The sequence below is a fragment of the Myripristis murdjan genome, chromosome 5, assembly GCF_902150065.1.
Source record: "Myripristis murdjan chromosome 5, fMyrMur1.1, whole genome shotgun sequence".
In the NCBI taxonomy this organism is placed as follows: Eukaryota; Metazoa; Chordata; class Actinopteri; order Holocentriformes; family Holocentridae; genus Myripristis; species Myripristis murdjan.
In genome coordinates, this window is record NC_043984.1 from 22,819,779 (window position 1) to 22,844,980 (window position 25,202).

Sequence of the window (25,202 nt, forward strand, 5' to 3'; positions counted from 1 at the left end):
ATCTACTTTTGTCCATTTCATTTTCGGAAACAACAGGCTCATTCCAAACAAAGCCAGCCTACAAGCCAGCCCTGCCTGCCTCTGTGCTCCCCTGTTAGATAATCAAAGCCAACTAAAAAATTGGAGAATGAAAACAGCAATGTAATTGACAGACAATCACTGATGATTATTCTGGAATGGTGATTGGGAATGGTTCTGATTCTGTGTGCGGAAAGAAGGGTTTATTACATCCTCCCATCTTAAATAAAATCCCTTTCCACAATCATAATTTGAGTCAGAGGTTTTTCACCAGGAGGAAGTGGTTGAAACTCGTAACTTACCCCAGTGGCTTCTCCAGTCGGCTGCCTGGTGATCCGACGATCTCCCCGAGAGTGCAGAACATCTGACCCAAAAAGTCCTGGCAGCAAGGAAGGGAATACAGGTTGGTGCTGGTAGAACACAAGTGACAATAAATGTGGGGTGTTATGGTGTACATAAACAAAACTATGAGTTGATGAGTTTAACAAACAGAAGGGAGAAGATGGTGTTAAGGAAAATGAGGGGTTTCAAACAACCACGACATAAAACTGTAAAACACGTGTACAAAAACAGCTGGAGAGGGGTAATTAATGTCGAGAAGTTTTCAGAGACAGCGGGACATGGTTTCAGCTACAGTCATCTCTTTCACCAGACTTATTCTCTCGATATAATACAGCACTGATCTGGTAAATTAGACAATTGATTTTCAAATGGAGGGCACAGAACAGACGAAGAATTGTGCCCCGTGTTTGGTTCCAACAAAGTTTTGTTTGAACTAATCACAGCAATGGTGTAGGATGACGCACACCAAAGAGACCTTAACTTTGGTCGTGACAAACAGGGCACACTAAATGATTCAATATCACGCTGCAGTTTGTTTAGTTTCAGGAAGATCAATGGTCTGCCATGTCCACTGATTGTACTCACTCCTGTTGTAAAAAATAGCCTAACCATGTGCCTGCAGAGTCAGAGTGAAAGATCTCGCTTTATTTGTTGTTTCTCTACAGTAATGCCGAGTTTGTTGACACTCCCTAATGTTTGACTGCTACTGAGCCTGAGATCCTTCTTCTTCAGAGAAGAATCAATAATCTGGGGAGAGAGACAGCAGCCATACAGGGTCAGAAGTGAGAGAGATTCCGGGACCTACGTTGAGTTCGACGGGCTTCCAGAAAGGTTGGGCAGGCAGCAGCAACAATAACAATAACAACAACAGAAAACATCATATACCAGGAACACAACACCGTACAATACCTAGCACCCCTAGCACTGCTGAAAGGAGGAAGTGACAGTAGAGAGAGACGGCATGCTGTGCCAGACGGCATGCTGTGTAAGCAAACTAAAATAAGATGTCTCTATGGGTCAAATTAAAGTTTGTGATGGAAAAATACAAACCCTTTTATCCAAATACTGTACATAAAATAATCTTTTAAACTGATTATTTTGACCAAAAAATGTTTCTGCCAATGCTTTTTGTCACCATAGTTTCCAGCATTTTGAAAACCAAACACAGCTTCTCTTTTCCTCTTGAATACTAATGAACACTAATGATACTAAACATACTGGTGTTGGAAACTAATGGGTAAAAGCATTGCATAATTGACAGTTTTCTACATGACACAATGCCTATCACAACTACTGCTAAGTCTATGGCTATGAAAAAATATTTAAACCTGCATCTTGGAAATAGTACAAATTTTAAGTTCATGGCAGAACCATTGCATGACTAATCACTGTAACAGCAGGTGAAAGCAGCACATTGTATAATCAGGCAAAACTATAAACATTCTTATCATTTCGTATTTGGATGTGCTAAGAGTCAGGCAATATGAAAAGGTTTGCTTTTTTCCATTGTGGAAATACCATGCAACAGACACCATGCAAATAAGCAAAGAAAAAGAAAAAAAAAAAAAAAAAAAAAACGCACCTCACCTTTAGACCACTGATAAAGTGAGTTTGACCAGTCTCAGATCTATTTTATCACTTTAGCCCAACAAGCAATATTCTATGGATTCAATGGCAAATAGCCATTGAAGCCATTCATTCAGTTATCACTCCAGAGACAGGCCTCCATTTATCTGTGGCTCAAGGTCAACAAAGGTACGTGCACTCACATGTTTGGACAGGTCTGGGCTTTTGGAGTCAACGTCATACCTGGAAGGAAACAAAATAGTAGCACAGCCAGATTTACTGCAAAAACTGTAGAGGACACGCTTATCTAAGGGGAGACATTTTGATTGATACACCTTAAAAAGAGGCTTTATAGCAACCCCGATGATCTGTCATCACTCTGAGCAGAGGGGATATATTCTCAGCATATCACACTTCTATCCCACTCCGGTCCTTTCAGATCTTTATATCTGTGGGGTAGAGTAACAGGGGAAGGTTTGGACAAGACCTCTTCTCCTCTTCCATAATAATGAGTAGTGGGCCTGATCTGATTTGCATTCGAATATAAAGCGATGAAAGAGCGGGAAATGGGGCATATGGGGTGTACTAAGATTAAACATCTGAAGAAACGATAGATCCTGTTAGCTCAGAGATTAATGAGGCTCAGTTAGAGAGAAAAGGAAGGGATACTATGAATAAAAGCAACTGTCCACATGAGGAAAAAAACAGTTGTGTAAGCTGTGTAAACTACGATCATGTGTTTCTTTCTTCTTTCTGTAAAAAATGATAATCAAATGATACAGTTGCTAAGCAGTTGACGCAGTGTATTCATTATTCTGTGATGGCATAGCTGGCATAGGGTATAATCTTCATATAAAAAGGATAATGTGCAGAGGGTCACTCTATTGAGAACTTTCAAAGAGGCTTGAAAGCTCAAGGAACTGAAAAATTGGCTGCTTATGTGTTTTAAAATGCAGATAAACCGCATCCATGAGAGAGCAGAGGAGCGAAATACAGTAAGTTTCTGCATGCATTCTCTGTGTGTGTGTGTGTGTGTGTGTGTGTGTTTGTGTGTTTCAGGGTCCAGTTCATAAAAGGCGGGCAATTAACCCTCGCAGCTGGCTGGCCTCGCAGCCCACATCGACGTATGATAATCCTGACATGCATTTAAAAAAAGCCATTTATATATCAAAGAAATAAACATAAAATGGGAGATAGAGAGCATGAGTGAGAAACACTGCAAGCTGGAGAGAAACAAACGCTGTGAACAAAAGCTTGATGACATCGATGAATGTTGTGATTATGAACGATATGAAATGCGATTGTGTGTCACAAAACTTGTAATCATGAGGTCAGGTTTTTTGGAGTAGGCTAAATGCAACGTCAGGGCTTTCGATCAGCTCAGAAAGAAGAACAGGCAAAGTAAAAAGACAGCAAAGGAGGAGAGAGGTTTGGGATAGGGGAGGCGTGTTGGGAGCGTGATGAGGGCCACAGGGACACGACTTCAAAGGGAATCACTCACAAGTCAAAGCGCAGGTTTTGCTTCTCCTCAAAAAAGTAGTCCAGGATGTACTTTCGAACAAAGTCCGGGTTTAGCGTATTGTCTATCACCTCCGTTCTGCCAAACTGAGGAAGGAACAAACAGATGGATATCGAGAAGGACAGGATAGTGGTAAGAATGCAAAAGAAGCAAATCAAAACATTTGGGAAAAAGTAGTGAGGATACTGGACATTTGGAAAATGAGCATCAGTAGGTTTTGCATTTCTCATGTGTAATTTCTCCCCTTACTTCTCTTTCTTTCTCTCTCACACTCACATTTATGCATACAGACAGACAGTCATACTCAAGACACTCATATTCATATGTACAGATTACAGTTGCTTGATTAGCAGAGGTGTTATCGCACATTGGTGCTGTACAAAGGAAACCAAGGGTGTGTTTCCTGGCTCTTTGGTCTTCACTCCTCTCCCACAATAATTACAGAAGCAGGATCACCCACTCATCAACCCAGAGGAGAGATAGAGGGAGAGAGCAATATTTATATAGAGAGATAGAGGGAGACAAGGGAGCTGGGCAAGGAGAGAAAAAGACAGAGGAAAATAAATGGCTCGAAAGGTAGAAAGAGCAGAGGCGTGGAACGAGGAGGAGAGGGGGACAGAAAGCAGAGAGAGGAGAGTGGGAGTGAGAAAAGAGAGGGAATTAAGGTGATGATTAAAGTCTCTCTTAATTAGTGGAATTCTCACCACCAAAGCACCAAATTCAGGGAAAATGCCAGTGAACGGCTACCACTGACCCAACAGCACTGCTTGCATGCATAGCTATCCCTAAAGCTAAAATGCAGTCTCACAGATGAAGCACAAAATAAATCTTTAAGCACCTCCTAAAATAACTCACGTTGATAAAACACTCATTCTAAAAACTGCACAACCCATAATTCTACAGCGAAATTAGAGAGTAAAAAAGTATTGCTTGGAGACCTAGCAGTGTGACTAAGCATATAGAGCTTAGAATACAGCCTTGGGGCTGCCATATTTTTTTTTTTCATGCATCTATTTGTGTTGATGTATGAATTTTTAATTTACAGGAAAGAGAAGCATTGATATAGTAAAAACCAAAGGACTGCAGTGGTACATTCTCTCTCAGCTCCACAGGCGAGCCTAACCACGCATGTGTGCATCAGCTCCAGCAGAGATCAAACACAGTACAGCACAACATTTGAAAGTGGCATTTCCTTACTTTTGTCCATATGAGAACTGACTCTTTTTACTGCATACTTCTCATTATCTCCAGGTGCGCGCCATGCCTCTGTTCCCTGGAGCCTGTTTTTTTTTTTTTTTTTTTTTTGCACTCCCACAAACACTGTTGTCATCCACAGCAAATGAGCTCTCACTATCATGTAATATGTGTCACAGAAAAGACTTCTTTAGCTAGACTTCTTTACCTACCCCACCCAGCCACCACCCTCCCTCGCTTTATCGCTTGCCTTGGAGACTACAGCTCCCCTAACAACTTAGCTGCAAGTTCAAGATGCAGCCCAGTTGTTAGGAAAAAAGGTTGACATTTTTTTTATTTCTGCAAACCAAGGATATGTTCAAATGTCTACGTTTTCAATTTTGTGGCACAAAGTGAGTAACAGATGCTGCGTTAGCTGGTAGGAGGCATGATGATTGGTTCAGTCAACTGTGACTTTATGTCCTGTGTCAAGTGAGGGCTGTGTTTTTTTCCTAAAATTACCAGATGTTAACCATGATATTATGGGTGAGATATGTGCAAAACACCAACTTGATCTATGATTTTCCCTTACCTCCCCCCTTAAGGATAGATTAGAAAAAAAAAATAATAATGTTGTACAACAATGTCACATGCATATTCTATATCCGCTGGCTGCAGCACTTCACTGAAGCTTCATCACACTTATATTGAATGAAATGTTCAAACTGAAGATTTCAGGGCACCCCATTCACTAACCTGGTCAATCACATACCATGTGCCCTCAGAGCAACAGTGCAGGGTTTGAATCTGGCCCAGGTCCTTTATTGAATATCATTCCTTCCCTTTCTCCCTCCTTTCCTGTCTCTCTCTATGGTCACGATCAAGTAAAGCAGAAATGCCCCCAAAAAATAATCTTTAAAAAAAAAAAAAAAAAGATATTATTTTATCTCTGATGCATTACATCAAATAGAAAACATGTAGGTGTCTTGTGCATCATTTTTTCCCAAAAAAATAGGTAATAAATAGCTTCTCTGTAGCAACTCTTCATACATCATCTAGTAAAAATCCTCAATATAAATCTTCTTAGTCCAAAGGAAGAAAACTGACTTGCATGTAAACCAAAAGCTATGCATATTCCCAGTCTCATGTCTATAACTGCAGTTGTTTCTAATTAGGCCGCTGGTATTGCCAGAGTCGGCATCAGAATAAATCTAACCGGGGGGCATTAGGGTAACTGAGGGAGGGCACAAACTGCCATTCATGAACTCAATCTATGATATAAATACTTGATTATATGAGTTTTCTGTCAACAACCAATACTGTCAACACCAACTTAGTTCCAGTTTCAAAATATGCTGCAAGGTACTTCACGTGCGTGCACACACACACACACACACACACACACACACATACACACACACACACACACACTGCACTGTGCATCTACACTGCACAAAATATAGCCGACGGGCAAGCCATCTCTCTCTCTCTTGCTCTCTCTCTTGCTCTCTCTCTCTCACACACACACACACACACACTACACTGTGCGCGTCATTTGAACATCATTTGAAATAGACTACATACTCCACTCTTATCGAATAAATTCAGACAGAGCCCCCAATCCTTAAATATTATGAATAATAATCATGAAAGCCAAGTCTGGCATCTAAAGTGAACTAAACACATGGTTTACCTGTTGCAGGCTGCGAGTGTTGCTGCTGAACCTCCTGAGAATGTTCCTCTCAAACGCTAGCTGAATCAACTGAGCCTTTCATTTGTGGAGCATTGCGCATCTGTTTTCCAAAAATACATTCCTCAGAGTGGAAAATGAATTGTCGCGCATTGCTGTAGAGGCGCCAAATGTTAAGGCATGTTTGAAAGCAGATAGTACACTGGGTGTTGCATTCAGATGTGTGTGGTGCTTTGACGGGATGTGCTGTATAATCCAGTCCCCCTTGACTGGCTGTGATTGTTTTTGTGAGCTGAAAAAAAAAAAAACTGTTTAGCAACTTCACACTCACACTTTCAATTACTGGTGATCCTGACAGATCCATAACATGCCTCACAGCCTTTACATCAAGAAATGAATCGCTGTCTGGATTCAGTGCAACAAGTGCACTCGCTAACTGTGAGTTGTGCTCACTAAATCTGTGAACCATTCCTACAAGCACTGACAGAATTGTGCTGTAATACAGTCTCTGTAGTTCTGTTTTTTCGTCATCATCATCCGCGTGTCTTGTTATTCTCACAATGACATACTTATCCATGTTCTTGTTCACTTTGCATCTCCGTTTGGACATTCTCTGTGATGCACTGGCAGCTGTGGCCATATCCCACACTTTGTTAACCTCCTCCCCACAGCACAGTTTCCATACGCAAGCTGTTGCACTTGCTGTGACACTTAAACCCATCATCCAGTTGGTGTCCTCTTTCTGTAGAAGCTTGTTCAGTGGATCCAGCAGGGCAAGATCTGTATCCATTCACTTGGCGATGAATGGGAAACTGGGCTCAGTCATCTCGCACAGCAGGCCCACAGCCTCCATTTGTATCTCCGCCATCAGCAAGGACACAGTCAGTCTGACAAAACATATATTATGTTGTGGAAGGAGTGTAGAGTCAGTGACATAGCTGCAAGATATCCTGTCCATTTCTGTTCCTGAAAGCGTTTAAGATGAACACCTTTGTAGTGCAAAGCAATTTGTAGTGGGCGTTACACACATGAAAGAAGTCCACAACAGTTGTGTCTGCTGGCATTGAGTGTACTACCACTACATGTAGCTGGTGGTTTAGGCAGGGTACATAAGGTTTCTCATGACCTAGTTTCTGCTGCAGTGGCTTCTGAATGCCGCCATGCTTCCAAGACACCAGAGCAGCCTGGTCAAATACCTGGCTCTTTGATGTGTCCAGTCTCAAATCAGTATCTGTGTCACACAGCCAGCTGTTGCCATGGTTACCAGGTGCTCTGTGACCTCATATGACTCATTTACAAAGGTAATAATGATATATTTTCACATCTGGTGGGGTCACACATCTCACAAGTTTCAAAATACAAGAGGAGTGCCTACTTCCTCCACTATAGTCTTGGTCACCACACTGCTGAGGGAGTTCATTCTGCATGTCATGACAGGTGTAAGTGGCGTTGCGAAGGTTCATTTTCACATTAGCCAATTCAGGATCCTTCTAAATTATACTGTCTAGTAAGGAGAGATAGTCCACCCTCCAACATTTTTCAGCGTTAATGTGCTAACATTAGCACTCAAGCTCGCAGGTGCGTCGTGGCTGCTCACCGAGGGCGGCTCTTGCTGCTTGGCACCTTTGCTCCCTCCTCCGTCGGTGGAGCTGGTGATGGCTGAGCTGGAGGAGGCCCTGGAGAGCCAGCGCAGCATACCGATTTTCTTACATCCATTTTCCTCGGTTTTTGAGTGCAGTCGGATCGCTCTTACAGGAACATACTGACCCCAAGTGCGGTCTGAATTTCTCGAAGTACATTACGTGCTGGTTTTTGACGAAAAGACAACAAATCAAATCTCACTGCTCAAGCACCAGACCAGTGAATTTAGCACTTCCCCAAATTTGATCTTATGCAAATGTGACTGACAGGGTGTGCTTTTGTATTTTCATCTTATTATTTTTGTTTCTGCTGTTTTGTTTCTGTGAAAAGGCTTTCACTCATAGGGCTCTAGTTTCGCAGACCAGGCGAGGCGGGGGCGTAGCGCAGATGCGCTTCGCCAACTGGGTGTGGCCAGGCGGATTTTCCAAGTTTGGCACGCCGTTCTCGGTGGCGCAAGTACTCCGCCGTCCCTCCTACCGGCGCAAGGGAGGAGAGAAGGTGTGGAGTGGGTTTGACACAACCGATTCACATTTAACCAATCAAATGAGCCCCTGTCCTCGCCTTTAAAATGCGCTGCGCGAAGGCGTAATGAAAGTTTACACAGCTGACAAGGAGGTCTACTGCCGCAGGCGGAGCGGAGCCCAGGAGACCGGCGCGGAGCGGAGACCGGCGAGCAGTGCGGACACGTCGCCAAAACCTCACAGGCAGGCTTCCGGGATGTCAGGCACATGAACGATGCAATAAATACCGAAAAAAACACTATTCAATGCTACGATCACAATCAGCACATACATATATCTCCATATCAACTGTCCCGTCACAGCTGATGTCAGATCAAAGGAGATTGGCACCGTTTGTGCTGATTGTGAGGTTTTGGTGATGTGCGCCAGCCAGCCAAACTTCCACTGCGCCGGCTCCGCTCCGCCTTGCGCGGAAAGTAGACGTGGTTTCAGGAGGCGAGCTTTTGGCGCACCTCGGCGAAGCCTTTTGGCACAAAACTGTCACTGTATGTGATAAATACTAGTCAATTAATAAAACAAAAAGTTTGGCATTAAAGGCTTAGCGTGAGGATGGGTGGGTGGGGGTGTGGCCTGTGAATGTGATTGTGAATGTGAACAGAAATATAATTGGTAAAGTTAGGAAACTTTTGATTGTAGCAATAACCCTAAGTCATCTTCTGATAGGGTTTTTTGTTTTTAAAGCAGCCGAAGTAATATTTCTACTGATTCCCACAAAAGCACAATACCTAAGCCAAGGAAATTATTTCATTCTGATGAATTATAAACTCTTGTATGTGATGAGTCTCTTTGACATTTACGTTTGTCTGTTTCACAGTGAGCAAACTCTTGCTCTGAGCCAACTGTTATTCTTCATTATTACTGTATCTCTGGTGACATTTGCAGATTTTTTTTTCACTCACTGTTTGTGCTGCAACAGCTTCGAGTGATGATTCAGCTGTCTGTACAGTACATGGATGTCCATGGATGGATGATACACACAATAATTACAAATTTTTCCACACTGCAGCACTGAGTGTAATCTGAAACACATGTTTTGTGGTGTGCCTTCCACCTGCAGTGCACCAAAAAGGCATTAAATGAAAAGAGGTGCGTCCAATAATTGGATACATGTTTGAGCCAAAAGTCACAGTTTTGTAATGAAGCTGCTAAACTCTAAGGCGTTAATCATTTTTCAAGCAATCCATTAGCAAGTAAGAACTAATCTTTTTTTCATAATGTGGAAGGTAACTGTATGAACCCAATCTGGACAGGAGAAAATACTCTTGATTGATACAGTAAAAAAGCAGCCCTTATACTCTACCCTTTTGAACAGTAGATTAAAAAAAGGAACTTCTCTCCTCTTCATTGTTAAAGTAGAGTAATAACTCTCAAAGATTATCCATCTTAAACTCATGTTTTACTTTTTATGAACTCACTCTGTAAAGATGTCACATTGACACTTTCGGGGATCAACAGCATCAAGAGAAAAATGTGGAGAAAAGGACACCGATGTTGAATCTGCGAGCCACACTGACACTCCAAGAGATCCTGAGGTGTTGATGAGACTGTGAAAAACGTGTTAGCAAAGTGGAGTGTGATGGCTCCATAATCTGATATCCCTGCTGAGTGGAAGAGACAATGCCGAGCTGCACAGTTCATTAGATGCTACTGGGCTGCAGGACTGCCTAATGAGAATCCTGCACGAAATCCCTAACCTGCACCTTATAAATGTACACAATCAACAGGCACACACATCAGCTTATACACACATAAGATGTAAAAGCCACTTTAGAGACTTGCAGTGTCTATTACTTCATTTCGGACATGTCCCTAAACAAAACACACACGCAAACACTTAATGAGAAAGCATGGCCTGCTGTAAAAGACAACAAAGGCCCCAGCACCGTGAAGGCAGAGGAGCCAGAGTAAGACATGAACTCCTTCATTATTACTGTGCTTTTTCCCCTTTCTTCCAAATGTAACAAAGATTAATTTATTTACTCAGGTTGAGTAAACATGAAATGTCATTGTGTTGTTTTTTTTTTTGGCTAACGAACACCATTATGATCTTTGGCCACTGATATTTGTTTATCTCCTCTTAATCAAGCTGGGCAGACAGTGACACGGTGATAATCCGTTGAGCTGGTTGAGACTTGTTTTCTGACAGACAGGTAATTGGCAGTCTGATTAGTGTGAAGTAATGTCAGAGTGAAACCCTTGAAAGGACTGCAGTGCGTCTAAAATTCCTTGAACGCGAGAGAGATACACACAGAAACACAGAGGCGCGGTCTAGTGCCATTTGGCATTGAGCAGCCTCACTGAACAGAGATGTTCTTGTTAGTGCCTTGCTTGAGGGCGCTGGAGTTACAATTGTTGAAGAATGGACACTTGTGGTTTGTTTCCCAAGCCCTTGTTAGAGAAAACCATTTTTGCGCTTACATTTTTAGCTTGAGAACAGGTCAAGATGGCTTTTATTGTCCCACCTCTGAAAGGAGGATAAAATACAAAGTTTATCTTCACTGTCACTTTAGAAAAGTTTAAAAGGTTTTCGATCCAGTCTTCGGGGACTCACAGACATTACACGTATCTGTTCAGTTCTTGTGCTGATACATCTGATTCAATTAGTCAAAGCATGGCTGAGCAGTCGACTAATTAATCTGTGCTAGTCCAAGAACTGGACAAATATGGGGAATTTATGAGAGTCCTGAGAACTGGATAGAAAACACCTGTTCTATTACTCTGTCGCAATCTATCAGTGTTTAATATTGACAGAACAAAGTGACAAGTCTTCACAAAAATTTGCTCAGATGAACCCAGTTAGACGGAGAATTCATACATTTGGCTTCCATAACAACACAAGTGACAACATTTAGTCATCAGGGCACCTTTGATTCCTTACACACATCCTTAAGTGTCACTTGGCATCACGAGTAATTAAATCCCTAAGTTTGTTACTTTGAGACCCTGAGGGATTTAATGCTGATAAATGCCACAGCTGTGATTATGTGAGAAAGTGACACATGCAGGCATTAAACAAATGCTCACACATGCAAACACACACACAAACACAGATATATGCACAAATATGCACACACTGGTGCACACACACACACACACACACACACAGACACACACACACACACACACACACACACACACACACACATACACCCGTAAGAAGCGGCATGCAAACAGTGTGTGGTAGCTTGTGATGTCACAAGCGAATCAGACAGTGGGAAAAACAGGGAAAAGGTCAGGCTTGTCAGTTCTCCATAAAGCAACTGTAAATTAGCACATCCACCCTCTCTCTCTCTCTCTCTCTCTCTCTCTCCTTCTCACACACACAACCACGCATACAGTACACACACACACACACACACACACACACACAACCTCACACAAATTTGCTTAACATTTTGGAGAAAGACGTTAATGAATGTGACTTGTATCTCTTTTTAATAACCTTTGTGAACTTGTTTTGCACTAAGAACATGTATGGAGTCTTGCTGTAGAACTAAAATAAACGTTGCTCAATAAATCATTGAAATATAATTTTAATTGCTCTATCGCTGTTGGCCAAGAATATAAGAATACATAAAACTCTACGTCTCAGAGTGCATGTAATGACTCCAGGAGGTCCTAATAATTACACAAAGCTTTTGTTTTTTTTTTTAACCCTTAATTATGTTTTTGCCCTCCACTGAATAGCCCGAATTTACTTGCCTAACCCTGAAATAAGTGAAACCAATTTATGTATGAATGTTTTTAAGACATCAAGACCGCCTACCTTGAAGTGCATGTATGTGTATATGTGCATATATGTGTTTTGTTATATGCGCATGTATGCTAGCATGTTATAGCACACAATTGCACATAACTTTTGTGAGTAAAACTTTCCTTTTGAAAGTACAGAACAATTCACCAACAGTTTTCTCCCCTCTGTCAAATTTGTTCTTCTTGATAAGGATTTCTCATTATACTTTGTGTGCAGCAACAGATTGGTCCTACCTGGAACCTTTTAATATTTCCCATGGCCAAAACCTATTATCCCTCCAAATTTGCAACCAGATGCAGTACATTATCTACTGTTGAAGAAAATGAATGTGGGCAGTGGAATATTTGAAAATGGTTAAAAGGCACAGCTGGCATACTTCTGTGATCTTGCACAGCTCAGGCCAAAATGATGAAGAAATGAAAAAGGAAGCTGTTTGTATGTACCCTGCTTTATCTAACCAGGACCTCCATACTTAAGAAAGCACCAGCTGCATAAACATGGTAGATATGGTGCTTGGAAAACAAGCACAGGAGGAGGTGGAAATCATCATCAGATATGATCCAAGCCTCGCTGAGAGACCGGTGTGCTAGAGGGCCCTGTCAACGCAGGTTATTTGTAAGGCCCTGGTGAGTCACCTGTTTGGCTTTGCTTTTTCTGGCTGAGGTTTTGGAAGTGTATGATTCAATCTGGCTCACAAAGAGTTACCTGGAGCAGAATCTTGCACCCATCAGTTTGAAACATTATAATCACATCTGTGATGTTTTATCGCTATAAGGAGCTGACTGCTGCTAATGTTTTCTGTTTTTGTCCCAGTGGTCGAAGGTTTGGGCAGGGACTTTGGATTTGGTCTGTCACATGCAATTTTTCATTCTCTTCTGGCGTGTTTCAGATGAAACTTGCAGGAATGGTGGATTTTGACACTGAGGTCTGGTATTCTGAATATAAACCTGATTGGCCCACCACAGTGCCACCACCAGGCTATAGGGCCCAAAGCTTCACATTCAGTAAACATTTAGATATGAAATAACCATAATAAATAATAACTAATTTATTCGCATAGCCTACTGTGTTTGGAGGAGGTGGAACCGTAAAGTTAACCTCCCCTTCTAGGCTACAGGTTAGCATCATTTGAGACAAATAGTGTATTTTCTCAGCATGCAACTCGCATTACATCAGAATAAGGCTTTGACTTGAAAAAAAAGTGCAACCATGAGGAAAAGGTTGCTGGTACATCCTGATTGAAAATAAAATAATATGATGAGTTCATTAACCTAACTGGTGTGTGCTCTGTGCATTTGATAGGATTAACACTGGACCTCAGGTTTATCAGGGAAAAGCACTGTATATGCATACTAGGACACACACATGCAAAGCACCCCCTCAGTCCTCCAGCTATATGGGAATGCAAGCCCACACAGCCATCTGTTTTCACAAGGTGTAACGTAAGCAGCAGATGAGGGTCCTCTGACTGTATAAATACATATGAAACCACTTATATTATAATCCATTATACAGGTAACAGTCATAATGGGCTACATGAATAAAGATGATAGCTGGGGCTACCTTGGTGTTTGGGCAATTTGTGCTGTAGAACAGGTAATGATGCTGAACTCAGAGGGCGACATCACAGTCATCTGTCCCATTATGAGTATGACTGTGCAGGCATAAATATACTGACTCACTCACACATGCACAAAGATATACACAGAGATACTTGGTAAAACAAAAATAATAGTGGTTTGAAGTTGCACTTAATACACACTGGTGCTTACACAGCACTGTGAATAAATGAAGTACAATCATATAAAACATAATGGGGATATGTGAAATGAGACACCCTTTAGAATAGGCTTTAGAATAGGGGCCCAGACACTAAGCAGATAGCATTTAAAATAGGTTTACTAACATGCTGTCTAAATTTGAAAAACTGTATTATACAGTAACATTCACCTAAGACCCTAAAAAATTACTAAATGGGAGCCTGTCTTCCAAAACTTGTTATCTCATACAACTAATATCAAAAGAGCATTTATACCCTGAAAGCTGAAGTCTGCAATAGGAAGAATGCCCAGTGGTGGATGGGTCAAACAACCAACTTACACCCAGGCGACCAGAGTTCGAGTCCAGTGTGAAGCAACAGTGGTTTTTGTTTGTTGCAAATGTTAAATATGTTTTGTCACATTTTTTGACACGTGTTTTTTTATGCCTAAGCCTAACCTGGCCCTAAACTTAACCATGTGCATGGTTTTGTGCATGTCATGAAATGGCACATATAACTTTATTTTGTAAAATCTATAGTTTCATATGGTGACTAGAAAAAGTATTGCACTATATAACATTACAGTTTTTTAACCTTTATTTACCCTGGGTAGAACAGTATTTTCAGTTCATCATTATGGCCCTTAAAGATCAGTATGAACCCCCAGGGATTTGATGGACTTTGGTCGACACTTTCTCCACAGCCACATCAGTTGTATTTATTTGAGTAATCAATTATTTGTTTATTAGTTCCTCAATTCAATAATCAGGTCACTAATTCATTAGCAAGAGGATCACTGCATGGCAAATTACTTCTTAATTTACGTGCCTGTACAAATAAATTGTAAATAAATTAATGACCATCTAGACAGAGAGCCAAATATAAACAGAGCTGAACGGATAGTGATGCTGTGCATAGATAAATAAAGCCTTAAGTGAAAAGGATGAAGCAGAAAAAAAAAAAAAAAAAAAACACAAAAAACTAAAATATCTTTGCTGGAGCCGGTAAAGGGTATGGTGAAAAACTTGAAGTGGTTCTTTGCTTCCCAATCCCAGTGCACACACAAACACACACACACACACACACATACACACAATAACAACAATCATAGCAGCAGAAAACAGTAATTTCAGCAAGAACTTAATTGGATATAAATCCCTTTCTCACTCTCTCTTCTCTGTCTCTCTGTGTGTATGTGTGTGTGTGTGTGTGTGTGTGTGTGTTTTCTGTTCTCTTCCAGTTATCTCACCTCTCTCCACTGTTTGGTCTCCACTCCCTGGGTATAGAGGACGCACACTGTCAAGAGAGAGAGAGAGGGAGAGGGAAAGAGAGAGAGGGAGAGAGAGCACACAGGCGAATACAAACAGACACACAATCAGGGAAATGCAGGCAGATTCCAAATGGGAGATCAATGCAGCGGTATTAGCTCCAGTACAGTGAACAAACAGACACAGCACTTTGAGCAAAACAAAGGGTTCCCAAATCACACAGCAACACAACAACAAAAACAGGTAAAACCCAATCAGACCACGACAAAGATAGAGATAGAGCGTGAGAGGAGCAGAAGGGGAAAGTGAAGGATCAAAACAGGGACAACAGAGAGGAACAGAGACAGACGTTCGGCACAGGCGCAGAGTTTAAATAGATTATCAAGCTGGAGGTTACTCACATGGATCTGACTTGGAGAATGTGTCTTTGTCCAGCAGATTCCTGTAAAATGAAAGAACAGAAAAGAAACAAATGTAATGCACTGACAAATCAATACATTTTCATGCTGAAACTATCACAGGTGTAATTATAAAGTTTACACGATGAATTCCAAGGAGAATCACCATTGCACAAGGCTGGAAGTAACTATTTACAGGTACTCATTGTTCTTGTTACCCTTGTTTCTCTCATTAATTGAGCAGATTTTAGTTCGATTTTTATACTACGCTTTTATATATATTTAAATAAAAGTTCGCCTTTACTCATGTAAGATATTTTGCTACATCCCCCACCACTGACATTATATTACGTCAAAATTTGCTCTTTGCTTTAATGAGAACTCAGAAAGGAATGGCCTGATAACCACTTACTTGACAGAACTTTTGTGTATAGATACATGGACCTAAGGTCTGAACAGATGATGTACAGGGTTGTGATGCAAATGGAATCAAACTGGCCACTTGTATCATCTGTTCAGGCCTTAATACTATAACTAATTCTGTCTGCTGTGTTTATTATAGGGTGTATACTGCAACTTGGAGGTCAGGATACATTTCCTGTATCCTTACCACCAAAAGATAAAAAGTTTTTGGAAATAGATGTTAGGTGTTGTGGTACTTGCAAAAAGTCCAAATCAATATACACATTTGGTTTTAGTTTTAATCAATAAGTGCATGCTCTATTTTTATGATGTGGCTCTAGTATCTCTTAGGTACTCCAGCCAGGATAATAGCACAGACTGACAACTGTGCATTTAGGAGATAAGGGAGCACTTAAATATGAAACTGCATCCATAAAGTGTGTGGGCACACTGATCACTTATTTGTCTGCATTTACAGTCTCTGCTCTTTTAGTCTCATTTACAGTGTGTGTGTGTGTGTGTGTGTGAGTGTGGTGTTAGTTGTAGTGGTATTATTTATTAAGCCCATTGTGGGAAATACCTCTATCACAGAAACATCATATACCTAACATACCTCTAACACAGAAACAAAGCCAAGCAAGACACAGTAACACACACACACACAGACACACACACACACACACACACACACACACACGCACACAGGGATTTCAAACCCAGTACAGCACATATTGTACTTGAGCACAGCCGTCCATGTCTCTTTTGACAGAAAAGTCTGTTATGATCATTCCACTGTGAAAAACTGACCGTTTGAACATCTCTGTAGACATTTTGGAAAAAATAAACCTATACTCTGTATGTGTGTGTGTATCTATATGTGAGCTTTCTCCTTTACTACACACACACACACATACACACACACACAGGCTTGTTCACAGATTCACAGACAACAAAATCAGCTGGCTAGCAGGTGCATCAGCAGAGGAAATTGTGGGGTTTGGGAGTTCACACAGTGGCAGGCTGATTGCCTCCACGTCTGTATGTTTACCGCACTCTCGGCTCCATCTCTGATTGCCAACCAGCACCACTGCTCCATCTTTGCAATGGCATGTTCTTTAGAGTGCAACCTCATACTTTCATCATCAATGCAAACCGAGTTGCAGAGTGACAAATGTTCTCTAATGACAGTTCAGGAGTATCAGTGGGGGAAAAAAAAGACAAAATTGGTACATGTAGTCTTGTATGGGGTTTGTAACATATGAATAAGATTACAGACACTCTCGAAACAGAATGCAAGCACTTTGATGACCAAGGAGCATGTTTTAAGGAGAAAAGTGCATGCAAAAAGTATTGATGTATCTTGAAATAAGATCAGAATTGTTGACCATTACACAATTATAGTCTGTACGTTAGAATTAACAATTAACTTCTTCATCCTTTGGTTCAATGATTTTAAAAGCAAGCCAATCAATTAGTTTTCTTAAACTGTGATTCGTAACATTAATCACCATATTAATGTCATTGATTAATCTGGTAATTAACATCACTAATTACAATTTTCACTGGTAAAAAAAAAAAAAAAATCACTTGACATAGAACACATTTTACTTTTACCCTGGGAATTGAATAGCATGTCTGTGTACCATGTGCCTCGATTTCCAGCAATGGCTGTAGACAGAAGATTATAGGTTTTTGTAATGTGAGAACCAAAAAAGACGCTGTCAAGGGTTTTTCACACTGCCTGTTATTTGGTCTGTTTGTCCCACTCCACCCTCCATTTTCTCTGTGGAGCCTGATGTGTTTGCGACATTGGGATGATGTCTTGTAATGCAAGTAGGTGCTCTGTGCACAAAGTAAGATAAATACTTTTTCATTAACAAAAGAATGTGTCATATATTCTTCGCTGGTGCCAATATATAAGGTTATGTGCAAGGATCGCGTCATCTACACATTTTCAAATTCAAACTCTGGTCACCCAATTCCTAACCCATTTTTGCTGCGGTTGAAGCTTACATGTTTAACCATTCTTTTATAACCAAAACCTTGCCCTTAAACTTAACCAAAATTGATTTACTTGCCTAAATCGAACCATTAGGCAACATTTTCAATTAAAAGTGTCCTGGTATTGCCACATGACCCAATTTGTGCTGGAGAAATGTTATGTTCACATCATTTGCATTCACAATCAGTAATCTGCACTTCAAAATTCATGCTCATTTAATGAATTTTGATAAGGCTGCTCTGTTAGTCAATTGTCTTTACAAATGTATTGAGCTTGCCTGTATTTTTCATCATTAATAGAATCTCCTATTCTCTCTTTTGTATGTCCCCCTGCTCTCTCTCCCTGATGTATAACAATTTCAGAAGGTGGCAGGGAGTTCCCTCCTTCTTATTTGTCTTTCCTCTCCCTTTCATTCATTTTTTCCTCTAGTTTCTGGCTCAGATCTCTGTCTCACTTTATCCCTCCTTTAGCCTGATTTTGATGCTTATCCATCTCTTCTGTGACTCTTTCTCTCCCTTCCTCCATCTTCATCTCTCAACCTCCTCCTCTTTTTTCTGTCTCTGCAGTACATTTCTATTATGCTTGACCTTTTCATAATGCCTGCCAGGAGCTGCTGTGTACCTAACACTATTACCCTTCATGTTTTTGTTTGCTTGCTGGGTCACAGCAATGACATGAGAACCATCCCTCGAGATGCCAGAGCCTACTGGCCTCTCTGTTTTCCGAATTTTTTGCTTTGCAATTTTGTCAGCCCGAGTCTTTCTGATCTCCTATTTTGCTCCTGCATTTCCTTCCCCATTATCATTGTGGCTTTCAATAATAACTTGAGAGGGCATTTGACAAATGGAAAGAAATAAAAAGAATATATGAAATCCTGAAATCCCATGTTTGTCGTCCTATGTTTGAAGTTACAAAGACCTTACTAACAGCTACTCTGTGATAGCAAGACATTTCAGCGGAAAGATCAGTGCTGTCAAACTGCCTGTTCCTGTGATATGAACCATGTTCATATCAGAAAAGATACTGCATGTACAGTACTCGCTGTGGAGTCCAAGGTTCAGTTTGATCCAAAACTTTAAGAAAAACATTGCAGGATTCAGTGCCACCAAGGGCAAGTTAATTAAAATAGTGAATGGGATCACACACTGCAGTTTCTTAGAGTCATTTTATCTGAGTTGGAAATATTGCACTGCAGCAACTCTAATACAGCAAAACAAATAGCACTTGGGGTAAGATATTGAAGTTTTGAGCTTACCATGCTTACTTGTGAAGGTGTTTCAGAAAGGGGCACTATGCAAAACTGCCAGGGATCGATTGAAGTCAGGACCCTTTAGACTCATCTTACAGAAATCTTTGAATAAGCAGTAAGTCCGACAATGAGAACCAAGTGGACCCAACCATCTAATTATGTCCTTGTTCCAAAGTGTTTGTCAGTTGAGTCAATTTTGCTTAGTATACTTTTATTTCAATGTGCTTGTTGCAGCTTGAGGAAACTTTTTGAACCTTTTTGAGAGGCAAACACAGATTTGTGTGAAGAGTGATAATTTCTGGGCCCAGTAGCTCTTTTCAGAAAAATGGAGAAAACAGTGTTTTGTATCGAATTCATTCATGGGTTACTGAGTAGGGTTATTCTATCTCTCTCTCTCTCTCTCTCTCTCTCTCTCTCTCTCTCTCCCAATCCCAATAGTCACACATGCCAGCGAGCTAAGAACAGGTGCTGTTCATCAGATTCATTATGCTTTGCTTGGTATGTGTTATTCAGCCCTTCTCCAAATACATATTCAGCTGCATTTGGATGCCCCTCCTTCTCAAAGGGCACATTAGCACACATTGTGAGGCAGATATCCCTGTTTAATAATGTGACCTTTCCATTCCTTCATTATTGTTTGGCTGTGAGCCATCTAAGAAAGCAGCAACTGGCAAGATTACAGGTTACATAAATGTTGCAGCTTACCGTATCATTTTCTCTAAAACGGTGGAGACAATCACTGTATTATCATCATCCCAAATTAAGTGCTGTGTGAGTATTTGTATGTAATAATTGTTATTATTCAGAAATCAAGTTTGCTGTTTAGTTAAATAATAAAAAAAATCTTTCACTATAAATAGTTGGCCAGAATGTATTTTGTTTTGTCATAAACTGCTGCATGACCTTTATTCAGCTTTTGTTAGAGTTACAGGAGATGGCAGCAGTGGAATTATTTGTTATAAAACATAGACATGAAGAAAACAATAAAACACTTTAAAAGAAGAGAGGATAGGAGAAAACTATTACAGTGTTGTATTAAACACACACACAGGAGTGCTTAACAGGTATAACTGCAATATAAAAGGATTCAGTGACAATTTTTTTTTAAATGTAGTTTTCAACTATTCTTACACAAAAGGAGACATGTTTTTGTTTTTGTTTTAATCATTGATTCCCTTGGTTCATTACCCGAGAAGGAAACTACAGTCAGAATATCCTCAGATAACTACAGTTATTGTTTGGCTGTGAGCCATAAGAAACCACTCCAGCAAGACTGCAGATTATAAATGAAGCATTGCATTAGTTCAGGCGGAGCAGTGAACTCAAGCAAGCATCACAGCTGATCAACCCAACCCGGTGTTTAATGCATTCATCTGACAGGTCAGTGGCTCATCAGCTGATTGGCAACAGCTATATCATTCAGTCTCTGAAAACTGCATTAGAGGGCTCATGGTCAAACGGCTGCTCAGCCCAGTTGACTAGTTATCCAATTATATTCATGCAAGGGTTCAAAATACTCTTTATAAGCTCTCAGTTTTTGCCCCACTGCTGTTTTATGCCATGCCTGCTGCAACTTCCTCCACTACCCCAACATCCGCCTGCTACTTTAAACATACTAGGTCGTGCTGGCTAGCTATATTCTCAGCTGTGCCTATTGCTATGTTTTAATTGTTATGATTTATTATGCAGGGGGATTATTGCTTCAGCAGATTCCTCATGCTGCGAGGAATTCCAAAGCTCCCTCAAATCGAAGCCTGTCCGCCAAATATAACAGTATTACCATTTTCAATAAATGGTTAATTCCTTTACATAAGTGTCTCTGACTAAACTGCTGTTGTTTGATCTCTAAAACTTTGAAAACAATCCATCAGTGTATTATTGTCATCATGAATTAAGCATTTGGAGGGTATTTATGCCATACTTGTATTTAATAAATGATATTTTAATACAGTTTGGATAGCAGCAGGTACCTCTTAATCTGTCTGTGTTCATGCAACATGCATCTAGTCAACCAAATCAGTCGTCTTTTTCCAGCAGTCCAAAGAAAACAGTGATTCACTTTTTCTTCTTTTTCTCTGTAATTGAAATGCTGTGGAGGAGGTGGCCATATTTCTTACAGCATCTTTTCATATGCACACAAATATAGAGACAGTCTGCCTGACCTTTCATTTATTCTATTATTTAAAGTATATAGCTCTCAAGACCAACTTACAATGAGCACATTTCAAGAACACAAGTAAACTTGTATCACCAAAAGTTTTCAGAAACCAATTTTAATGAGTCTAAAGGCCTCAGTGCCTTTACAATATTCATGTAACTACAGACCAATCACATAAGACTAAATTGCTAGGAAAAGAAACCAGAGAGAGGAGAGAAGCATAATGGATTTTTTTAAAGCATAGCACCTGATTAACAAGCCAACCACCCACCTGTACGCATGTATATGTGCATAAGTAGTTAATTAAAGATGCGATGTGTAGGATTTTCTCATGAATAAATGACACGTTTTTATGCAGGAAAAAAAATCTCGGCGCCTTTGTGTAGTAGAAGCTGTAGCGCGAGTGATCTGATTTGCGCTGTGTTTGGCCTAATTTGTGGAGTTCCCAGGCTCAGCTCCCCACAAGCCTGTATTCACACAGTGCCCTCTTGTAGATCTTGAACCAGTAAGTTATTCATCAAAATCAGATGTAGCAGAGAGGAAGAAATAATTAAGCATATCCACAGAAAGCTCACAGAGCCTGCAGAGAGGCGAGCTGCTAATTGTTTTAATTTCTTGACAAGAAAATCTGAGGAAAACTACCCACATTTATTCCATCGGAAGGATGAAAAGGAAGGAAAACTGATTCCTCCATACTTCTCCCTATATAGTGAAGTATTTTATCCATTTAGAGGTATTTTCAACCCTGCTCTCGATACATAGACCCACATTCACACCTGGGAGCTGACCACTGTCTCCTGATTAGTAGGTCAGTCACTGCTTCTTCAGATTGTCATTGATTTTCTCTGTGTTTGTGCAGCTAGTTTGTGTGTAGATGTAATAATCTATGGAAGTGTCTTGGTAATTGCTTTATTTGTTCCCAGCTGAGCCGCTTGCCTGCCCTGATGTACTTCAGGTTCTTGTAGTTCATCCACACATGGAACGGCCTCTCCGTTCCCTCCAGTCACTGTTTCTACTCCCCCAGTGCCGCTTTGACCGCTAGGATCATTATCATAGTTTTTCTGGGTGGAAGAATAAGGCACAGGGATGTAACTTGTTATCTTTCAACAACCTCTGAGGCATCTGAAGCATCAACAGAGGTTAGGATGTGGGCAGATGTCAACGCCTTTTCTCATGGTGCTTTTTTAAATCGTCATGAGATAACCTTTGCTGTGATTTGACGCTATATAAATAAAGATTGTTTGATGCTTTTTAAATCTGTAAAATGCTTCCCCAGCAGCAGGGGACCACACGACCACAGGAAAATGAGAGGTTTGTCGTGGAGCTATTGAACTGTTACAAATGAACTTCCTGTACAAATTGGCGAACCCCAGAGACATCTGGTGTTCCTTGTGAGTAATGGGCTGCGGCCACTCCTGGACTGCCTTAAATCTTGACTGGTCCATCTCAATCTTGCCTGCACACAGAATGAAACCAGGAAGAAGACAGGTCTGGTGAAACTCACTTCTCTCTCAGCCCTGAGGAGAGACACAAAGAGGCAAAAGGAACTCCAGTACTTTAGTAGCCTGCTCATCTTGCAGTGCTTAAGATAACCCACTCAAAAAAACATGCTGAGCCTCTGTGTTCCTGGAACCAGTAGCAGCCAGAATGTGGAGGTAAATAGCAAAATCAGAGATTAACCTTGCCGTGTCTGTAGCTTTACTCTAGTTGCCTCCCTGCCAAACACACAATAGCCAAAAACCTTCATCTCCTTTGTGAAGGCATCCAGTGAAGTGCAGGCAGGTCCCAAATCGCTGTCCCCGAATCCTTGGCTTGCCCGTCCAGCCGGCTGATTATGCAATTAGGCAATCCGTTTAGTGACTGGTGAATGGGAAAGGCAGGGGGCTGCAGCTCGAACACCAAGTAGTGCTTTGACAAAAATGAATGGCATGTTTGGGTTCCCAGGCCAGGAGCTCAACTGGCGGTGCGAGGTGCAGCTGGAGCTAGGGCCGTGGATGCAGGGTCTGCAGCGGCGGCTTGAATCTGGGTGGAGAGGCTGTCTACAGTGTTAATGAGAAACTGCATGTTCTGAGCCACTGTCATCATGTTGGGCTGGTGTGGGCTCAAAGCTGTGTCCTGCTTACCTACCAAAGAACAAAGCTGCTGGAGTCCATTTCAGGCCAGATCACACTGTCACAGATCAGACAGCACTCAAGTGAAGAAACACAGGAATGAATATGTTAAGATCAACTAGTTTACTGGAGGCAGTAGGAAGAGGACAAGCCCAAACAATCCAATCCTGAGGCAGATTTTTGATCTGGAGTGTGGATTACAGATCGCTGGCAGATTACTGTTACAGAGAAAAATAAAACTGAGACTAATGAGCTGATGGGGACCAGGTGTGTACCAAACTGGAGGGCTGACAGATGATTGGCTGATGAGTGGTGCAGAGGGCGTGCAGGTGGGTGTGGCAGGTGCTTTGGAGGGAACAGCTGGCAGCAGATGACAGGTGGGCAGACAGGAGCTTGTGGAGGTGCGCTTCCTGTGCAGGGGCACACAGAGCAGCAGCAGAGGGCTGGGAGGAACTGGAGGTTCCAGCTGAGTCCTGACAGTCTCATTTTATTAAGTCAAGTTTCATTTCTTTTTTCTTCTTGCTGGTCCTGTGTATTGGTTTCCCCCAGGGTCAGTTCATCACATCATCAAGAGATCGGCTGCATATGTAAGATAATTGTTGCAATGATAATTGTCGTAATCACCATCACAATCACTGCCACCACGACCTACATTGATGAGAACATCCACTCATCTCGATGCTGGTTATTAGCAAATACAATGGAAGTAGCATCAGCCACTCCACAATTATATATTTTTTTTTACTTATAGCTTACAAAAGTTTCAAGTGCTTTATTTAAAAAAAAAAAAGTGCACAGGAAAAAAACAGCCAAGAGAAAATGTCTTTATTTTTCATATACTTTCATTTTCAGCTGTTATTGAATAATTAATAGCTTTTTATAAGTGCTTTCTGACAAGCACATTTCAAACCCTCTGCTGAGGACCTCGGGCAAAACCTATTTTAGATCCACTTGCTTAATCTGAAATGCTTGATAAGAAGCAGCCTGGGAGCATAAATGATGACTGATAAAACAGTTAAGCATTTTGCATTAGAAATAAGACGAGATGACGGATGAGCCGATGGCTGAATTTAAACATGGGCATAGGTGACAGTACAAGGTGATTAAAGGTAACCAATACAAGATTTTCACTCTGTAGCTCATAATCTCCTCAAAAATATGATGGAAGGATGAGCTGGTAATCTATCCACATTCTCACACTTAGTTTGTTGTTTGTTCTAGTCCGTCTTGTTTGTGTAAAAGTTCCTTCCCTGTAGCTGGTGCACATCTTTAACCTTATAATGCTCAGGCTCAGCCAGCATTTAGTGCAAATATGGCAGAAGCACAGAAGTTGAAAGTGCAATAATTCCCAGTACAGTTTGCCAAACTTTCCTTTGATAGAGCAATGTCTGAAACAAAAATAAACACCGTGCTGTTAAGAGAAAGAAGAACCTGAAGCCGAGGAAATTTCAACAGACACTGAGCTGGTCATTTTTCCCCTAGACAAGTATGCATACTTTATCTAATCTAATCTAATTTATCTTTTGCACTGCTGCTACCGAGAGTTTAGCCAACTAACTAGATCAAATACCTCATTTCCATTAGTCAGAACTAGGTTGTGCAGAGCTGTGCATGGCAGAGCCTGATAAAGG

General features: G+C 41.0%; 1 protein-coding gene and 1 long non-coding RNA gene across 5 annotated transcripts in view; both read right to left on the bottom strand.

Moving 5' to 3' along the window:
* cpne5b (copine Vb) overlaps window positions 1-25,202 on the bottom strand; it is a 129,081-nt gene that overhangs the window by 84,002 nt on the left and 19,877 nt on the right. Inside the window, exons 2-7 of one of the 3 annotated variants that reach the window (XM_030051461.1) lie at window positions 15,653-15,693; window positions 15,233-15,279; window positions 3,428-3,531; window positions 2,130-2,169; window positions 1,166-1,180; window positions 321-397 (exon numbers count right to left, since the gene is read on the bottom strand). In XM_030051461.1, coding sequence (XP_029907321.1) covers window positions 321-397; window positions 1,166-1,180; window positions 2,130-2,169; window positions 3,428-3,531; window positions 15,233-15,279; window positions 15,653-15,693 — 324 coding nt within the window. Of the gene's footprint in view, window positions 1-320; window positions 398-1,165; window positions 1,181-2,111; window positions 2,170-3,427; window positions 3,532-15,232; window positions 15,280-15,652; window positions 15,694-25,202 lie in introns of all 3 variants that reach the window. The other 2 variants (XM_030051460.1, XM_030051459.1) reach the window with 2 other exon arrangements.
* Window positions 21,436-23,777, bottom strand: LOC115359144 (uncharacterized). 2 transcript variants are annotated; one of them, XR_003928230.1, is made up of 3 exons: window positions 23,588-23,777; window positions 23,141-23,482; window positions 21,436-22,977 (listed from the first exon to the last, which is right to left on the bottom strand). It is a non-coding gene; the product is annotated as an uncharacterized LOC115359144 (long non-coding RNA). The 2 variants fall into 2 exon arrangements; XR_003928229.1 differs by having other exon boundaries at window positions 23,141-23,495.